The 17,033-nt window shown below is 47.8% G+C and overlaps 1 protein-coding gene across 6 annotated transcripts; it reads left to right on the top strand.

Moving 5' to 3' along the window:
• The first annotated feature begins 770 nt into the window (after positions 1 to 770).
• LOC309384774 (E3 SUMO-protein ligase KIAA1586-like) lies at positions 771 to 14,930 on the top strand. 6 transcript variants are annotated; one of them, XM_081938527.1, is made up of 6 exons: positions 771 to 903; positions 6,884 to 7,385; positions 8,205 to 8,331; positions 9,097 to 9,158; positions 10,669 to 10,795; positions 11,339 to 14,930. In XM_081938527.1, exons 2-6 carry the CDS (start codon positions 6,978 to 6,980, stop codon positions 13,501 to 13,503), a joined length of 2,889 nt encoding a protein of 962 aa, XP_081794653.1. In that variant the 5' UTR covers positions 771 to 903; positions 6,884 to 6,977; the 3' UTR covers positions 13,504 to 14,930. The 6 variants fall into 6 exon arrangements, with proteins under 6 accessions (XP_081794653.1, XP_081794656.1, XP_081794654.1 ...); XM_081938530.1 differs by lacking the exon at positions 771 to 903 and adding an exon at positions 1,047 to 1,092; XM_081938528.1 differs by lacking the exon at positions 771 to 903 and adding an exon at positions 1,992 to 2,079.
• The last annotated feature ends 2,103 nt before the right edge of the window (positions 14,931 to 17,033 follow it).

Genomic DNA, 17,033 nt, shown 5'->3' with positions numbered 1-17,033 from the left:
GCTACTCTTGGGTGATGGGAGGGGAAGGTCAGCATCCACCAGAGGCAGCGGGCAGCAGCCCCACAGTCAGGGAGGGGTTGGGAGAAGGCTCTGGGGTCACTCTCCATCTCCCACCCCTCCCCATTTCCTGAGAAGGCCCCTGAATGGGATTGGAGGGGGAGGGAAGGCTTGCATTGCAAAATACAAGCAGGACTGGGAGTGGGGGAATCCCTTCATCTCCCCCCTCCCCATTTCCTGAGAAAAACCAAAATGGGTGGGGGTAGGGGGGGAGGCTTCCATTACAAAAAAATTCCACTCCAAGTGGAGGGGAGAGGAGCCGCGCAGGTATTTCTGCTATTTGTGGTGGGTCAGAAAACCCCACAGCGCTGGGGGTGAAACTTGAACATTTGGGAGGGGCGGGCAGGACCACCTAATTTGTGGGGGGGGGGGCATTCCCATTCCAGGTAGAATCCCGCGGGGGGGGAAAAAGAAATCCGCACTCTCCTACGGGGAGCCATGGAAACCCCCCCCCTTGATCTGCGTCCCTTTCCCCCAAAAGACTGAAGGGACGCCCCCTCCCACTTTCTCCGCTTCTCTCTCTGCGCCGCTCTCTCCTCCAGCGAGTGAGGACAAGGGAGACTCCGCCCAGAGACCGATGACGCGGCAGAAGGGAGAATTCCCATTGGTCCATCCGCTTTTCTGGGCCCCTCCCAATCCCGAAGTTCTAAGAAAACTCCCCCCCCCCCTCCATCCAGACCCACCGATTCCGTCTCTGGAGCTGGCGGCATCCACGTCTTTCTCCCCTCTCTCTTTGGGGGGCGCTTGTGGAGCAGCATCCACGGGCTCTGCTGGGCTCCCTCGGATACCGCGGGTGAGGAGACTGGTCCGGATCCCTAGAAGCGAAGCGGGAAAGGAAGACTGCCGGTAAGGACACGGGCTCTGCCTCTTCCATGCGGGGCTGTGCACGTGTGCGAGCGCGGGTGAGGGGCCGCCTTTCGTTGGAGCGGGTGGAGCAGACCGGGCTCTCCTCGCCATCGCTTCTCCCTTCTTGGGCTCTTTCGCTGCAGCGTACAGACGTGCAGGAAAGTCTTGCAAGAAATGGGCCGCTGCCGGGTGAGGGCGAGGGGCACTTCTGGGGCCGGTCGGGGGGAATGCCTCGTGCTTACAAGGGGGTCTTGCAGAGTCCTCAGGCTAGCAAGGGGCGGGGGAAGGCCCTGGCCCCATGTTCCCCTGCCGTCCCTTGGTGTGCGTGCGTGCGTGCGTGTGTAGGGGGGGGGGGCAACAAGAGTTTCAGACCCTGGAAGAAACAGCATCATCCCCCAGGGAGGAGGAGGGGCTCTGGGGGAGCCTTCCTTAGTCTCCTCTCCCCATTTCCTGGGGGGGGGGGACTCCTGAATGGGAGTGGGGAGGGCGAAGGCTTGCGTTGCAATGTAAAACACGTTGAGTGGGAGCGGGGGTGGGGTGGGGGGAAGGCTTGCATCGCAAAATACAAGCAGGACTTTTCCCTGCCCCCCCCTCCCCAATTGCTGGATAACACTCCAAGGGATGGGGAATGAGCCACAAAGGTACTTCTGCTAATTGCCTAATGATGGGCGGGGGGTGAAACCTGCCCTGCGGCCGCCCCTTTGCCAGGAAGAGCTCCAAAGCCAGAAGAGTTGGGAGGGGCGGGCAGGAGAGTGAGCCCACGTGATTGGGGGAGGGGCACCTCCACTCCAGGTAGGATCCGGCGGGGGCAAAAAGAAGTCCACACTCTCCTCCGGGGCAGCCATGAACAACAACCCCCCCCCCTTATCTTTGTTCCCTCCCCCAAAAGACTGAAGGGACGCCCCCTCCCACTTTCTCCGCTTCTCTCTGCGCGGAACTCTCGTGCAGTGGGTGAGGACAAGGGAGACTCCGCCCAGAGACCGATGACGCGGCAGAAGGGAGAATTCTCATTGGTCCTTGCGCTTTTCTGGGCCCCTCCCCATCCCAAAGTTCTAAGAAAACTCCCCCCCCCCCAATCCAGACCCACGGATTCCGTCTCTGGGGCTCGAAGCATCCGCGTCCTTCTCCCCTCTCTCTTTGGGGGCGCTTGGGGGACAGCATCTACCGGCTCTGCGGGTGAGGATACTGGTCCGGATCTCTAGAAGCGAAGGGGGGAAGGAGACCTCCGGTAAGGAAGTGGGCTCTGCCTCTTTCCGCGGCGCCCCTCCCGTGCCTGGGCTCCCTCACCGGGGCTGTGCACGTGTGCGAGCCGGAGTGGCGGTGGGTGAGGGGCTGCCTTTCACTGGAGCAGACCGGCCTCTCCTTGCCATCTCTTCTCCCCCTTGGGCGCTTTCGCTGCAGCGTACAGAAGTGGGGGGGAGCCTTGTAGGAAAGGGGCCGCTGCCGGGAGAAGCCGAGGGGCACTTCTGGGAGAGGGGAGGGAAAGCTTCGTGCTAGGACTTGCAGAGTCCTCACCCAGTCTTTGGAATCGTAGCAAGAGGCGGGGGAAGGATTCTGCTCCCATGTTCCCCTGCCGTCCCTTTGCACGCACGTGCTAGAAGGTGGGGGGAGGGGACCTTGGGGGGAAACAGGGTTTCAGACCAGCCGTGTTGCTTCCCCGCCCCTCCCCTTATCTCGGAGAAACAGTATCATCCCCAGGAAGGAAGAGGGGCTCCGGAGGAGTCCTCCATATTCCCTTTCCTGGGGGGAGTGGGAGGGGGGAAGCTTGCATTGCAAAATACAGGCAGGACTGGGGGGAGAAGCTCTCCATCTCCCCCCTCCCCATTTCTTGAGAAAGCCCCTGAGTGGGAGTGGGGGAAGGGGGTGGGTTGCATTACAAAAGGCAACCAGGACTCCTCCCTGCCCCCCCAAATGCTGGGGGGGCTGTGGGCGAAGCCACAAAGATGGGCTGGGGTAAAACCTGCTCTCCCGGCAGCCCCTTTGCCAGGAAGGGCTCAAAGGGCAGACGCTTTCCTAAAGGGGGGGGGGGTAGGACAGTGTCCCCACGTGATTGGGGGAGGGGCAGTCCCACCGAGGAAGTGTGTGTAGGAGGGTCCCTAAGTGCTCCTGGGGGAAGTGGGGGGGGGAGGAAGGGGCTCCTCTTGCTGCTTTCTCTTCTCTCCCCCCCCGCCATGGGAGAGCTTCCTGCCCCTCGCTTAGCCCCCTCCCCCTTTATCAATGCAATTTGGAGGGGTGGTAGGTGGAGAGGGGTGGCGGAGGAAGGCTATTCAGCCGGTTGCACAAAGTCCAGAACAAGTTTAGCTACTGGTTCTCCCGGACCTGTTTGAACTGGCTGAATCTCACCCCTGCTCCTCCTCCTCCCTCTCCCATCATCCTGAGCCCTCCCACCTCCTTCCTCCCATCCGTTTTGCAAGGGGGGGTTCCTCTCTCTGTGCGGTGCACAGAAGCCACCAGGAGGTGCGGTCTGCAAAGAAAGAAGGTGGGGGCGGGGGGGGGGGAAGCCAAAGGTGGCCTAAAAAGTTTTAAGGAAGAAACTTTTAAGGAGCATTCGCAGGAACTTCTGAGCAGTTGGGTGAGCGGTTTCAAACTTTGGACCTTGGGATTTTTCAGATGGGTGAAGTCCCTGAAAAGGTGGCCTCTCTAGGACTTTGCCCCTCCCTCCCCTCTTGGGCTCTTCCGCTACAACCTGCATGCAGGAAAGCGTTGCAGGTAATGGGCGGGGCATTTCTGGGGATAGGGGTGGAAGCCACGTGCTGGGATTTGCAAGGAGGTCTTGCAAAGTCCTCACCCAGTCTTTGGAATCCTGGTAAGGGGCGGGGGAAGGCTCTGGCCCCATGTTCCCCTGCCGTCCCGTGCCAGCAGTTGGGGGTGGAAACAAGAGTTTAAGACCAGCGGTGTTGCGTTCCCCCCCCCCTCCTTGAAAGAAACACAGCATCATCCCCAGGAAGGGTAGACTCTGAGCGAGCCCTCCATCTCCCCCCTCCCCATTTCCTGAGAAAGCCCCTGAATGGGAGTAAGTGGGGGGGAGGGAAAGGTTGCATTACAAAAGGCAAGCAAGACTCCTCCCTGCACCCAAAATGCTGGGAGCGAGACGAGGGAGGAGCCGCACAGGTACTTCTGCTATTTGTGGTGGGTCAGAAAACCCCACAGTGCTGTGGGTAAAACCTGCAGCCTCTTTGCCAGGAAGGGATCAAAAGGCAGAAGATTTGGGAGGGGTGGGCAGGACAGTAACCCCACGTGATTGGGGGAGGGGCACTGAGAGAGAAAGAGACAGAGAGAGAGGGAGAGTAGAAGCACCGAAGGCCTCACCAGTGTTGGGAGGAAATTCTCCCCTGCTGGATTTCCTTCAGGTTTCTTAACTTGGAAGAATACATTGAATAACTAAGCAGAGTTGCCACAAAGAAGCTTTTAATGACAGGGGACCGAGACCGAGCTGCATTCAGTTCTGGTCGCCACGATGTAAAAAAGATGTGGAGACTCTAGAAAGAGTGCAGAGAAGAGCAACAAAGAGGATGAGGGGACTGGAGACTAAAACATATGAGGAACAGTTGCAGGAACTGGGTATGTCTAGTTTAATGAAAAGAAGGACTAGGGGAGACATCATAGCAGTCTTCCAATATCTCAGGGGCTGCCCCAAAGAAGAGGGAGTCAAACTATTCTCCAAGGCACCTGAGGGTAGAACAAGAAGCAATGGGTGGAAACTAATCAAGGAGAGAAGCAACTTAGAACTGAGGAGAAATTTCCTGACAGTGAGAACAATTAATCAGTGGAACAGAAGTTGCCTCCAGAAGTTGTGAATGCCCCAACACTGGAAGTCTTTAAGAAGATGCTGGATAGCCATTTGTCTGGAATGGTATAGGGTTTCCTGCCTAGGCAGGGGGTTGGACTAGAAGACCTCCAAGGTCCCTTCCAACTCTACTATTGTATTATTGTATTATTGTATTGAGATGAGTGACATTCAGCACGGCTTCTTGGCTAGCTAGAAAGATTGACATTCAAACGTGATTTTATAAACCCTTTCTGAGTTTTGGTTTAAAACTGGGGTGTTTTTTTTTTAAAGGTTTTTATTAGATAAACATTAAAAAGGTTGGAAATAGTGTGACATTTCTGGCATAGTCATTTCTACAGAGTTTTTTGATCTTACAGGAATAACAGTTTATATCCGATATAAAGGCAGGTGTAGTCAGTCGAATTACCTACCTATGGATCCCTTTCATTATATAGTTACATATCAGTACATATACATATCCAATTCCTACCTATCGTACGATATTAATGCCATATTTTCCAATTCTTAACTTATCCGTGTTTTTCTGTTCTGACCTTTTCCCCTCGTTTCTAACCTGTCCCAGATTTCGTGGTATTCCATCTCTTTGTCTTTCTAGTGTCTAAAACAGATTTTTTTTTGGTGACGTTTAATTCGGTGTTTATTGATGGGATTATTTTCCATTTTCAGTTTTGTTTGGAAGGAGGAAGGTTAATCTCTGGCCTCTCTAGGACTTTTGCCCCACTGCCTGCTGAGTGGGGAGGCTCTTTTCTAGGGGGGGAACCTCCTGCTAGGATCTGCAAGGGTGGTCTCATCCAGTCCTTGGATTCCTAGCAAGAGGCATTTCCCTACCGTCCCTTTGCATGTATGTGGTAGAGTGGTGGGGAGAGAACAGTTTCAGAGCAGCTGTGTTCCTTCGACCCCTCCCTGGAAGAAACAGCATCATTCCCAGGAAGGAGGAGGGGCTCTGGGGGAGCCCTCCATCTCCCCCTGCCCATTTCCTGAGAAAGCCCCTGAATGGGAGTGGGGGGGAGTGGAAAGGACTCAAAATGCTGGATTCCACTCCAAGGGGGGGAGGGGCAGGTGGGGGAGCCGCACAGGTATTTCTGGAGACCGACCAGGGTATCCCATTAGCGTTGTTGATGTTATCTAGTTAGGTAATAGGGGACACGGTGGCTCAGAGGCTAAGACGCTGAGCTTGTCGATCAGAAAGGTCAGCAGTTCGGCGGTTCGAATCCCTAGCGCCGCGTAACGGAGTGAGCTCCCGTTACTTGTCCCAGCTTCTGCCAACCTAGCAGTTCAAAAGGATATAAAAATGCAAGTAGAAAAATAGGGACCACCTTTGGTGGTAAAGTAACAGCGTTCTGTGAGCCTTCGGCGTTTAGTCATACTGACCACATGGCCACGGAGACGACTTTGGACGGCGCTGGCTCTTAGGCTTTGAAACGGAGATGAACACTGCCCCCCTAGAGTCAGAAACGACTAGAACAGTGATGGCTAACTATTTTGTTGGGGTGTGTGTGCCAAAAGCGGGGAGAACAAGGGGTTCGCGTACACATCTGCCCACACCCATAATGCAATACGGTCTCCGCCACGCATACGCACGCGGACGCACACACATACAGAATTACACAGGCCTCACTGAAGCCTCCGGACTTCTGGGAGGTGCATTGGCCCATTTTTCACCCTCCTCAGGCTTCAGGAAAGCCTCCTGAAAATATAGGCCAAAGGGCAATCTGGAAGTTTGCTCCCAAACTTCTGGTGGGCCCTTCGGCCATTTTTTACGCTACCCAGGCTTCAAGGAAGCCTCCTGAAGCCTCCGGAGGGAGAAAAACGGCCCAATACACAAACCAGAAATTCGGGAATGGACTTCCGGGTTGCCCATTGGGCCATTTTTGTCCCTCCGGAGGCTTCAGGAGGCTTCTCTGAAGCCTCCAGGGGGCGAAAAACTGCCCAACGTGCAAATCCAAAGTCTGTCCCCGAACTTCCGGTTTGCACATCAGGTGGTTTTTCGCTCTCCAGAGGCTTCAGGGAAGCCTCCGGAGGGTAAAAAAGGGCAAATATGAGCTTGCCAGCACGCACATGCATGCTGGAACTGACAGGGCAACGCCTCGCATGCCTTCAGAAATGGCTCTGCGTGCCACCCGGAAACGTAAAACAGCTGAAAATACAACATTGATTCTGAAATCTTGTTTTCTGTTTTCAAACTTGCAGGTAGAAGTTCTTTGTGGACCAAACTATCTCATATTTCATCCTCCGTCCTGGAGATCCAAGCCTTTTGCACCTGGAGTAGAGAATAGAGGAAAAAATGGCAGGACAACGCCCATTAGATGCAGAAGCTGGACAAAGCCCTCCCGTTGCTCCGTTTGGGCAGATCAGGATAAAAACTGAGCCGAAGGACCCAGCGGAAGACTTTATCAGCTCGGAGATCCAGCGTAAAAACTTCAGGGAGGTGTCTTACCAGGAGGCCGAAGGTCCCCGAGGACTATTCAGCCAACTCCATCGTCTTTGCCATCAGTGGTTGAACCCAGAAAAACATACAAAGGCACAGATCCTGGACCTGGTGGTTCTGGAGCAGTTCCTGGCTCTCCTGCCCCCAGAGATGGAGAGCTGGGTGCGGAAGGGTGGAGCAGAGACCAGCTCCAAGGCCCTGGCCATGGCTGAAGGCTTCCTCCTGAGCCAAGCGGAGGAGCCGAAGGAGCAGGTTGAACTTCAGGTGAGAGTCTTCATCTTCAGAGCTCAAAGGGGGTCTTACATACATCTTAATATATGTCATCTATGGAGAGTCCTTATTTATTTATGCGGTTTTATAATTGTTTATTGATTTCTTAATCTTTCTTCCCTTTATGCTTTCTTATTCTTTGCATCTTTCCTCTACCATAAATTCCATACTAAGTAATAATCCGATTCTCCTTTATCTTTTATTTCTTTTGTAAATCTGTCCATCTCCGCGCACTATAATAATTTTTAAAATCCCATTTTCCTCTGTTGGTATATTTTTGTTCTTCCAATTTTGTGTGCATGTGATTCTTGCTGCAGTTGTTACATGTAATACTAAGTATTGCATCTTTTCCCCCCCATAGTTCCCTGTAATTATCCCTAGTAAAAATAATTCTGGTTTTAGCTCTATTGATTGTGTAGTTATCTCTTCCAGCCAGTTTTTTATTCTTGCCCAATATTTTTTTTGCTGTTGTACACGTCCACCACATATGGTAGAATGTTCCGTGGGAACAGCTTGGAAACATTTTTGCTATTCTCGCCATCTGTAGAACATTTCCAAAAGCAAAAATCCAAGAAAGTCCGATTGCCTTGCGGAAAAAGCATATTTGGGACATTGATATATGTTGATGTTCTTAACTTTTTGGCATTGTTAACACAAGAGCTTTTCTTTTGAAGATGTCCAGTTGTGTCTTCTATAGAGGACATGTTTGGAACAATTGACCCTTTTGACATTTTCCACTCCACAAACTAAGAGCAAAAAATAATAATTCATTTCTTTGGGTGGTCTTATTTCCCCTTCCGTGTTTCTTATCAGGCCCGGAGGCCTCTCTTGGGAGCCATTCCTCAACATCTGGATGAAAAGAGCAACTCCTCAAATCTTTCCGAGGAACGGCCTATTTGGAAGAACTCCCAGGAAAGGCCAACTTTGTTCATCTCACCAGGTAAGGAAAGGTGCTCCTAAGTTGCATGAAGTTACAATAATACAATAATACAATAATGCAATAATGCAATAATACAATAATACAATAATACAATAGTAGAGTTGGAAGTTGTCTGGAACCTTCTGGGTATAGCACAGTGATGGCTAACCTTTATGCGCATGCGTCCCCCCCCATGCACGAATGCGTGCATGGACCCCTGTGCATGTATGTGTGAGCGACCCCCCCCCTGTGAGCGTATCTGCGTGTGACGCCCCATGTGTGACCTCCCCCCCCCACTTTTGACACATAACGGCCCAGTAGACCCGTTTTTCATATTCCCCAGGCTCCAGACGCTTTCTGGGCCGTTCTTCACACACACACACACACACACACACACACACACACACACACGGCAGGCCCTCCGGAGGCCAGAAACGGCCCGTTTTCTGACTTCTGGGTTGCCCATGGGGCCATTTTTCTCCCTCCGGACTCCGGAGGCTTCCCTGAAGCCTCTGGAGGGACAGAATTGGCCAACCCGCAAACCGGAAGTCCATTCCTGAACTTCTGATTTGCGCATTGGGTTGTTTTTCACCCTCCGGAAGGCGAAAAAAAGCCGAAAATGAAGGCGGGGAATCATTTCGCTGGAGGTGACAGGGTAACAGACAGAAATGGCTACGCGTGCCATAGGTTCGCCATCATGGGTATAGCATCTCCCCCCCCCCTTATTCTTTGAATGAGATATGCTTGTAAAAAAATATCCTTTCGTCGCTTTTGTCTCCTACTCAGAGAATATCAAGAAGTCATTGGATTCTGGTGAACCCAAAAAAGCAACTGAGCCTCCAGTTCAGGTAGGAAGAAGAACATCAACAAAAAGAGATAGAGGAGGCCGTTTGTCGGGTTTTCATTTTGTTAGGGCAGCTGGGATTTTACACTCATTTCCACTCATTTTAAATTGGTTTTGGGTTTTATACACAGACGGTATGTGTGCGTTGTTGTTTTCTGATGTCTTATGTTATGTTTTGTTGTTTTGAACATGAACGGTCTGTACACCGCCCCGAGTCCCTACGGGGAGAGGGGGCGGTCTATAAATTGAATAAACCTTAAACCAGCAACATGAAATATAGAAATTTAGGTTGTTATGATTGACTTATGTGACACACAGCTTAGCCTTCTTCTTCTCTTATTTCTCTTGGGAATTATCAACAAGAAATACAACAAGGGGTTTATCTTTTAAAACTATACATATTATCACGGCAGCAAGAATGGTCTTTGGCCAAAATTGGAAAAACAGGGAAATTCCACATGAAGGGGGAAATAATTAGGAAAGTTTTGATCTGCGCTGAAATGGATAAACTGACGTGGGAATTGAAGAATAAAGATGCATCAGAATATTATAAGATCTGGGATAAATTTTATCGATGGTTGGAACAAAAAAAAGAAAGACCCAAAATAAGCAATGACTAAGATTGCTAGAATGGAGACTAGAATTATGTATGAAATGATAAATGCGAGAATGTACAAGATAAACACAAAAGAACAGGGCTGGAAATAGGTTACTTTTTTCCTTTTTGTAAATACGGTATGGATCAAATGTTTTAAAAAAACAGGGTGGCTATAATGTATAACTGAATATCTTAGCATGTATGGCATAGATTCTGCCAGGACGGTTTAATTTATGTTTCATAAAAAACATTTTAATGCTAGTAATAAAAAAGCTTAGCCTTCATCTCAAAATCATTGAGGTGTAGTACATAAAATACCGTATTTTTCGGAGTATAAGATGCACCGGAATATAAGACGCACCAAGAGTTTGAAGAGGCAAATTAAAAAAAAAGGTTTTGCACTCTGCAGACCTCCCCAAAACAGCCCGTTTTTTGTGAAAATGGGCCTGTTTTTTTTTTTCAAAAAAAAAAAGGGCATGTATAGCCTTTAGGAGGCTTATAGAATGCTCCTGGGGGAAAATTGAGCACAAAACGGCTTGTTTTTCGCTCATTTCTGCCCTCCCCAGCCTCCAGGAGCACTCTGAAAGCCCCCTAAAGGCTATGCACGGCCATTTTGGTGAAGGGGGCGGTGTTTCTTGGAGGCAAAAAATTCTGTACTCAGTGTATAAGACACACCAGATTTTCAGCCTCTTTTTTGAGGGGAAAAAGGTGCATCTTATTCTCCGAAAAATACAGTATGTATACTGAAAGATTCTTACTACCGGTAGGAAATCAACTTCATTCTTGCCCAATTTTGAATCCGGCAAAGAAAGAGCTCCCTCTTTTCACTGTGAACTTTTGGAATAGGTCAACCAAGTAAAAGAACATAGAGGCTCATATCTGTTAATACTGAAAGTTGCTTTTCTTCCTTTCTCAGGATCTCGTGACTTTTGAAGAAGTCGCTGTGTATTTCTCCAAAGAGGAATGGTCTCAACTAGATCCAGAACAAAAAGCCCTGCATAAAGAAGTCATGCTGGAAAACTACAGAAATGTGACTTCTGTGGGTAAGATACCCTGTTATTAGCTGAGATACCAAGAATAGTAATAGCATAGACATACCATAATTTGGACGATAAGTCACACCGGTGTATAACATGCACCAATATTTCCACACTGGTTTTTTGGGGGGGAAGTTAGTCTTATACTCCAAAAAAACATGGTATATACCACTTCATAGTGCTTTACAGCCCCCTCTAAGCGGTTTACAGAGTCAGCAACTGAGCTACAAATATTCTCCTTTATTGAAATGCTGCCGTTCGTGATTTAGAATGAAGGGATCAAGTGCTTTTAGGCGTTTTATAACTATGTGGTTGTGGACTCAATGGTGGGATTCAGCCACTTCGTACCGGTTCAGTAGAACCGGTAGCTATCTTTTGTGCAGTTCAACGAACTGGCTGATCCCACCACTGGCTGGCCCCGCCCCAACCTTCCCAGCCACTCCTTTTCTCGCCTTGGCCACACGCCTAGTTGCTTTGTCTCAGATGTACAGGGACTACGGGTAAGCACAATCGAGTCCAAACTAAAAAAATGTTTTAATTTTTTTGCAGCTGACTTTAACAGGATGAAAAGGCCACAGAATTTTTCAGTAAAAATCACTAAGAAACCAAGAAGAGAAGAAGTTGTATCAGAATTGGCCTTGGATGATACAAAACAGTCACAAGCGCAACCACTTCAACTTGCAAAAAGCAGCCCGCCAGTTATAGAAATAAACAACGATACCTCCAAAATTGAAAACAGTCTACCTGAATGCTGGACGATGCAACAATATAACAGTTTCAAAGGAAAATATGACGGTCTGGAAATTTCTAACAAAAAGTTAGGTTGCATGCATTGTGCAAAACACGACTCCCTAAAAATGAGAAGTATTCATGTGTCTAAAGAATGGAAATATTTTCAGATTGAGGGAGCAGGGAGGAGTAAGGAGGTAAAACAAGCATCTCTAAGGAAAAAAATGAAAGAACATTTTTCATCAAAAGCTCATAATATTTGTAAAGAGAAGATAATAGAATTTGAGCAGGCTTCAGAAGCAGAATGCAAAATGAATGAAAAAAATATACAAGCTGCTTGTAGAGTATTTAATACAGTTTACAGCCTGGCACAAAGATGTAAGCCGATTTCCGACATAGAAGGTGAGATAGAAGTGCAAATTAAAAATGGATTAGATATGGGAATAGGATTACACTCATGTAAAACTGCAATGAAAATAGTTGATTTCATTGCAAAAGAAATTAAAAAACAATTATTTGCTAAAATTATTGAAAATAATCTGAAAATATGTTTGATTGTTGACGAAGCCTCAACAATATCTTGCAAACCAGTTCTTATACTTTTCTTAAAAGTTGAGGATTCGGTTACATCACCAACGATTTTCCTTGAGCTAGTTGAATTGGAAAAACAAGACGCAGAGACAATATGTTCTTCAATTATGGAAAGTTTAAATAAAGTTGGGCTTACCGAGAACTATCTTATACAAAATTTAATAGGATTTTGCTCCGATGGTGCCAGCATTATGCTTGGGAGAAGATCTGAAGTGAGCACTAGGATAGCAAGAGAGTTTCCAAACATAGTAATGTGGCACTGTTTAAACCATCGCCTCCAACTCGTTTTAGATGATTCGATAAAGGAAATAAAGCAAGTCAATCATTTTAAAATATTTATTGATAAGATGTATACTATTTTTCATCAATCCAATAGGAACCAAATTGAACTTACCAAAATATCTGAACAACTTGGAACTGAAATTATAAACATTGGTAGCATTTTGGGACCAAGGTGGGCTGCCTGTAGTTTAAGGACAACTTTAGCTGTGTGGCAGGCTTATCCATCGCTACACCGTTGTTTTCATTCAAATGAAAAGTACTTCGGCATGGCTGCCCGTCTTGAAAATATATATTTTATCACTGACTTGGCATTGATGATTGATATTCTGAACGAAATTTCCCATCTTTCAAATGCACTGCAAGCAAAAGACGTAGACATAACGAAGGCTGAAAAAATCGTGAGAAGGTCCATTGCAGCATTTCAGACGCTTCGAAGGGAAAAGGGTCCCTACGAAAGAAAAGTTGGTGACTTAATCACTTCGGAAACCTTCAAAAATATACAATTCGTAAAGAATCATCGATTTGTTGGACTTCCTCGGGAAAGACTTTTAGAAAACATCGTAACGAATTTGAAGAAAAGACGAATGGATTGTGAACATTTAAGAACAGATTGTAGCCCGTTTCAAGACAGGACTAAATTACAGTTTCTCAAATTTTTGGAGCCAGAATCCTGGAATACGGAAGAAGTAGCAGTTCCATGGAAAGCAGGTGAAGAACAATTGCTCGAATTTAATGACATTTTTAATTACCAAATTGATATTAATGATTATCGAGATTTTGTGGAAAACATTTTAGAAAATTCCCAGAACTGTACAATTCCTAAAAGTGTTCAAAGAGCTAAAAATATTGTCAAGACAGTTGCTGTAAGTTCAGCAGAAGCGGAAATGGGTTTTTCAACCATGAACTTGATATGTTCAGAGAAGAGAAGTCCGCTAACAGTTTCTGATATATCAAACGCAATGACTATTAGTCTAATCGGCCTACCTCTAAAGGAATGGGATCCTACTTCTACAGTGAAAAGATGGTTAAGGGAAAATCACACGGCTGATGATGGAGTAAAAATTGCAAGTGCGGACGCCAATCGCAAAGCAATATGGAAATACCTGACGTAACAGTTTTATTACTTTTTGTCAGGTATTATGTAATAGTTTTTCATGAATATTTAAAATCTAGTTTTCTGTACCTCTTTTATTGTTCTTATTTAAATGTCAACCCTGAAGTGAACATAACTGAGGCCATTTTGGAGGCTTCAGGATTGACACAGAACAGGGAGGGAGGTGGAAGCAGAGTTGGGAGGGACCTTGGAGGTCTTCTAGTCCAACCCCCTGCCTAGGCAGGAAACCCTATACTGTTCCAGACAAATGGCTATCCAACATCTTCTTAAAGACTTCCAGTGTTGGGGCATTCACAACTTCTGGAGGCAACTTCTGTTCCACTGATTAATTGTTCTAACTGTCAGGAAATTTCTCCTCAGTTCTAAGTTGCTTCTCTCCTTGATTAGTTTCCACCCATTGCTTCTTGTTCTACCCTCAGGTGCCTTGGAGAATAGTTTGACTCCATCTTCTTTGTGGTCAACCCCTGAGATATTGGAAGACTGCTATCATGTCTCCCCTAGTCCTTCTTTCTCTTAAGCTAAACATACCCAGTTCCTGCAACCGTTCTTCATATGTTTTAGCCTCCAGTCCCCTAATCATCTTTGTTGCTCTTCTCTGCCCTCTTTCTAGAGTCTCCACATCTTTTCTACATCGTGGCGACCAAAACTGGATGCAGTATTCCAAGTGTGGCCTTACTAAGGCATTATAAAGTGGTATTAACCGTTCACGTGATCTTGATTCTATCCCTCTGTTTATGCAGCCTAGAACTGTGTTGGCTTTTTTGGCAGCTGCTGCACACGGCTGGCTCATATTTAAATGGTTGTCCACTAGGACTCCAAGATCCCTTTCACAGTTACTACTATTGAACAAGGTACCACCTATACTGTACCTGTGCATTTCATTTTGGTTGCCTAAGTGTAGAACCTTACTCTTTTCACCATTGAATTTCATTTTATTAGATAGCGCCCAATGTTCAAGTCTGTCAAGATCCTTCTGTATCTTAAGCCTATCTTCTGGAGTGTTGGCTATTCCTGCCAGCTTGGTGTCATCTGCAAATTTGATGAGTTTCCCATTTATTCCCTCCTCCAAATCAATTGATGAAGATGTTGAAGAGTCCTGGGCCTAAAACAGAGCCTTAGGGTACTCCACTGCATACCTCCCTCCATGTAGATGCAGTTCCATTGAGGACTACACGTTGAGTGCGGTTGGTCAGCCAGAATAGATGGGATTTTGTAGCCAAAATAACCAAGCTTTCCTGTGGGTACCCAAGGACATTCTCACAGGTAGCTGGCCAGAGGAGGAAGGAATTAATCAAGCAATTGGCCAGCTCTTGGACAATGTGACCAGTGACTTGGGTGATAGGGTTAATTTGGTGGAAGCCGCGGAAACTTTTAGAGTCGGCTTCCACCAGTTGTGCCAATATTATGTATCCAATAAAACTGTTTTTTGAGGAAATTGCCTGCCTCAGAGTTCTAATTTCTATGGGTGCACCGCTTGGAATGCTGACATTTTAAGTATTAAATGCATGAAATATGGCGAGGCAGGAGTGGTTGGGATGGGAGGGTGAGGAGGGGCGGGGCAGGGTGAGGCGAGGCACCCCTCAATGATGTGTGGCATCCACTGATGTGCAGTGAGGTTTATTGCTGGTGAGGCTGGTGATGTCATCAGGAAGGCGGGGAATTCTTAGCAAGGCGCCGGCCACGACTCGGTTTCCAGGGTCCTTTCGCGAGCGAACTGGCAGGGAAACGGTAGCCGACGGTCTGAAAAGTCCGTCCTTTCGCGAGCAACTTCCCGTAAACCTGCTGTTGCTCAGTGCGAGGAAGGGAGCCACTCGCGCATGCGCATTTGCCCTGGAACCATGAGCTCCGGCATCAGAACCTGACAGAAGGCGGGGAATGGGACCACGTGTGCAGGAGGGAGGCTGAGGCTAGAGGAGCCTCCTGCAACTCCCTCTGTCCTGCACACGTGGTCCCATTCCCGCCTGCCTGAGTCAACATGAAGGGGACCGCGCCTCGCACAGTCCCATTCCCCGAGGCTCCTCAGTGCCTTTTCCCTTCCCCCCACTTTTTTTTTCATGATGAGAGCAGTGAGGCTCTGCCTCCCCTGACCGCACATCCCTGGTGGCATCCCACCCGGCCACGCCTACTCAGCAAGTCATTAGGGCAGAGAACTTGTTGTTAAATTATTTGAATCCCACCACTAGTTGTGGGAGGAGAATGACCATTTAGTTAGGTCCATTTAGTGTGAAGAGTGTGGCACATGGGACCGCAAAAGTTATTTCTCCATCTGAAGCTCTTTCTAAAAAGGTAAAGGTTCCCCGCGCACATATGTGCTAGTTGTTCCCAACTCTAGGAGGCGGTGCTCATCTCCGTTTCAAAGCCGAAGAGCCAGTGCTGTCCGAAGACGTCTACATGGTCATGTGGATGGCATGGCTAAACGCCAAAGCCACCCGGAATGCCGTTCCCTTCCCACCAAAGTGTGTTCCTATTTTTCTACTTGCATTTATACATGCTTACGAACTGCTACTAGGTTGGCAGAAGCTGGGAGAGTAACGGGAGCTCACTCCATTACACGGCGCTAGGGATTCAAACTGCCGACCTTTCTGATCGACAAGCTCAGCGTCTTAGCCCCAGAGCTGCTGCATCCCTGTTTAAGCTCTTTCTATGCAGCATCAATTTATAAGGATTCTTGCATGGGTGTCTTCATGGAAAGAAACACACACACTGTCTGCACTTTCTCTTTTTGATATCCGTAGGAATTCACAAAAACTTTGCGATTCTATTAATCAAGAAGTTTCCGTGCAAAGGAATGTCAATTACGAACAGATCATCATTATAAGAGCAATTAGTGAAGGTGGAAGAACGATAGGGACAATAGATTGGTAAAAGTATTTTTTTAAAAAGCATGAGAAAAAAAGGTGTCCAAGTATATGATTGGATACCTGATACTGGTATTGGGCATTGAGAATAGCCTCGTGCTGTCCCTTTACTCTATTGGGTAGGAAGTGCCTTACACATACAACATCTTTTTTTGAAAAGGTCAGTGTTGAGGTTGAGGGCTTTGGAAGGCAGTATCAAAGAAGTAGGGATGCCAGGGGTAGGTTCCTGCCAGTTCTAACCTCTTCTGTAGAAGAGGTTCCACAAATCTACAGTGCCATTTAGAACCGGTTCCAGCTCCCTTCCCCCACCCGTCCACACATCAAGATGAAGAGTGAGAGGAGGAATTCTGGGAGTTGAAGTCCACAAGTCTTAAAGCTGTCAAGTTTGAACACCCCTGGGGTTTTTTTTCTAAAGGGTTAGGAGTGCAAGGGTCTTGTAACTTGACAGCTTTAAGACTTGCATGCTTCAAATGCCAGAGCTCCTGAGCCAACATTTTGGTTGTTAAGCAAGAGCGTTGTTGAGTTTCACCACATTTTACAAGTTGGGCACGCCCACCCAGTCACATGACTGCCAAGCGACTCCCACCAAGTCACATGGCCGCAAGCCGCTCCCACCTGGTCACATGGCCAACAAGCCACTCCCACAAAGTAGGCCACACCTACATAAAGG

Source organism: Natrix helvetica (genome assembly GCF_964273705.1).
Source record: "Natrix helvetica genome assembly, chromosome: 1".
Lineage (NCBI taxonomy): Eukaryota > Metazoa > Chordata > Lepidosauria > Squamata > Natricidae > Natrix > Natrix helvetica.
Note: the sequence above shows the minus strand (reverse complement) of the source record. Positions and strands in the feature narration are given on the sequence as shown.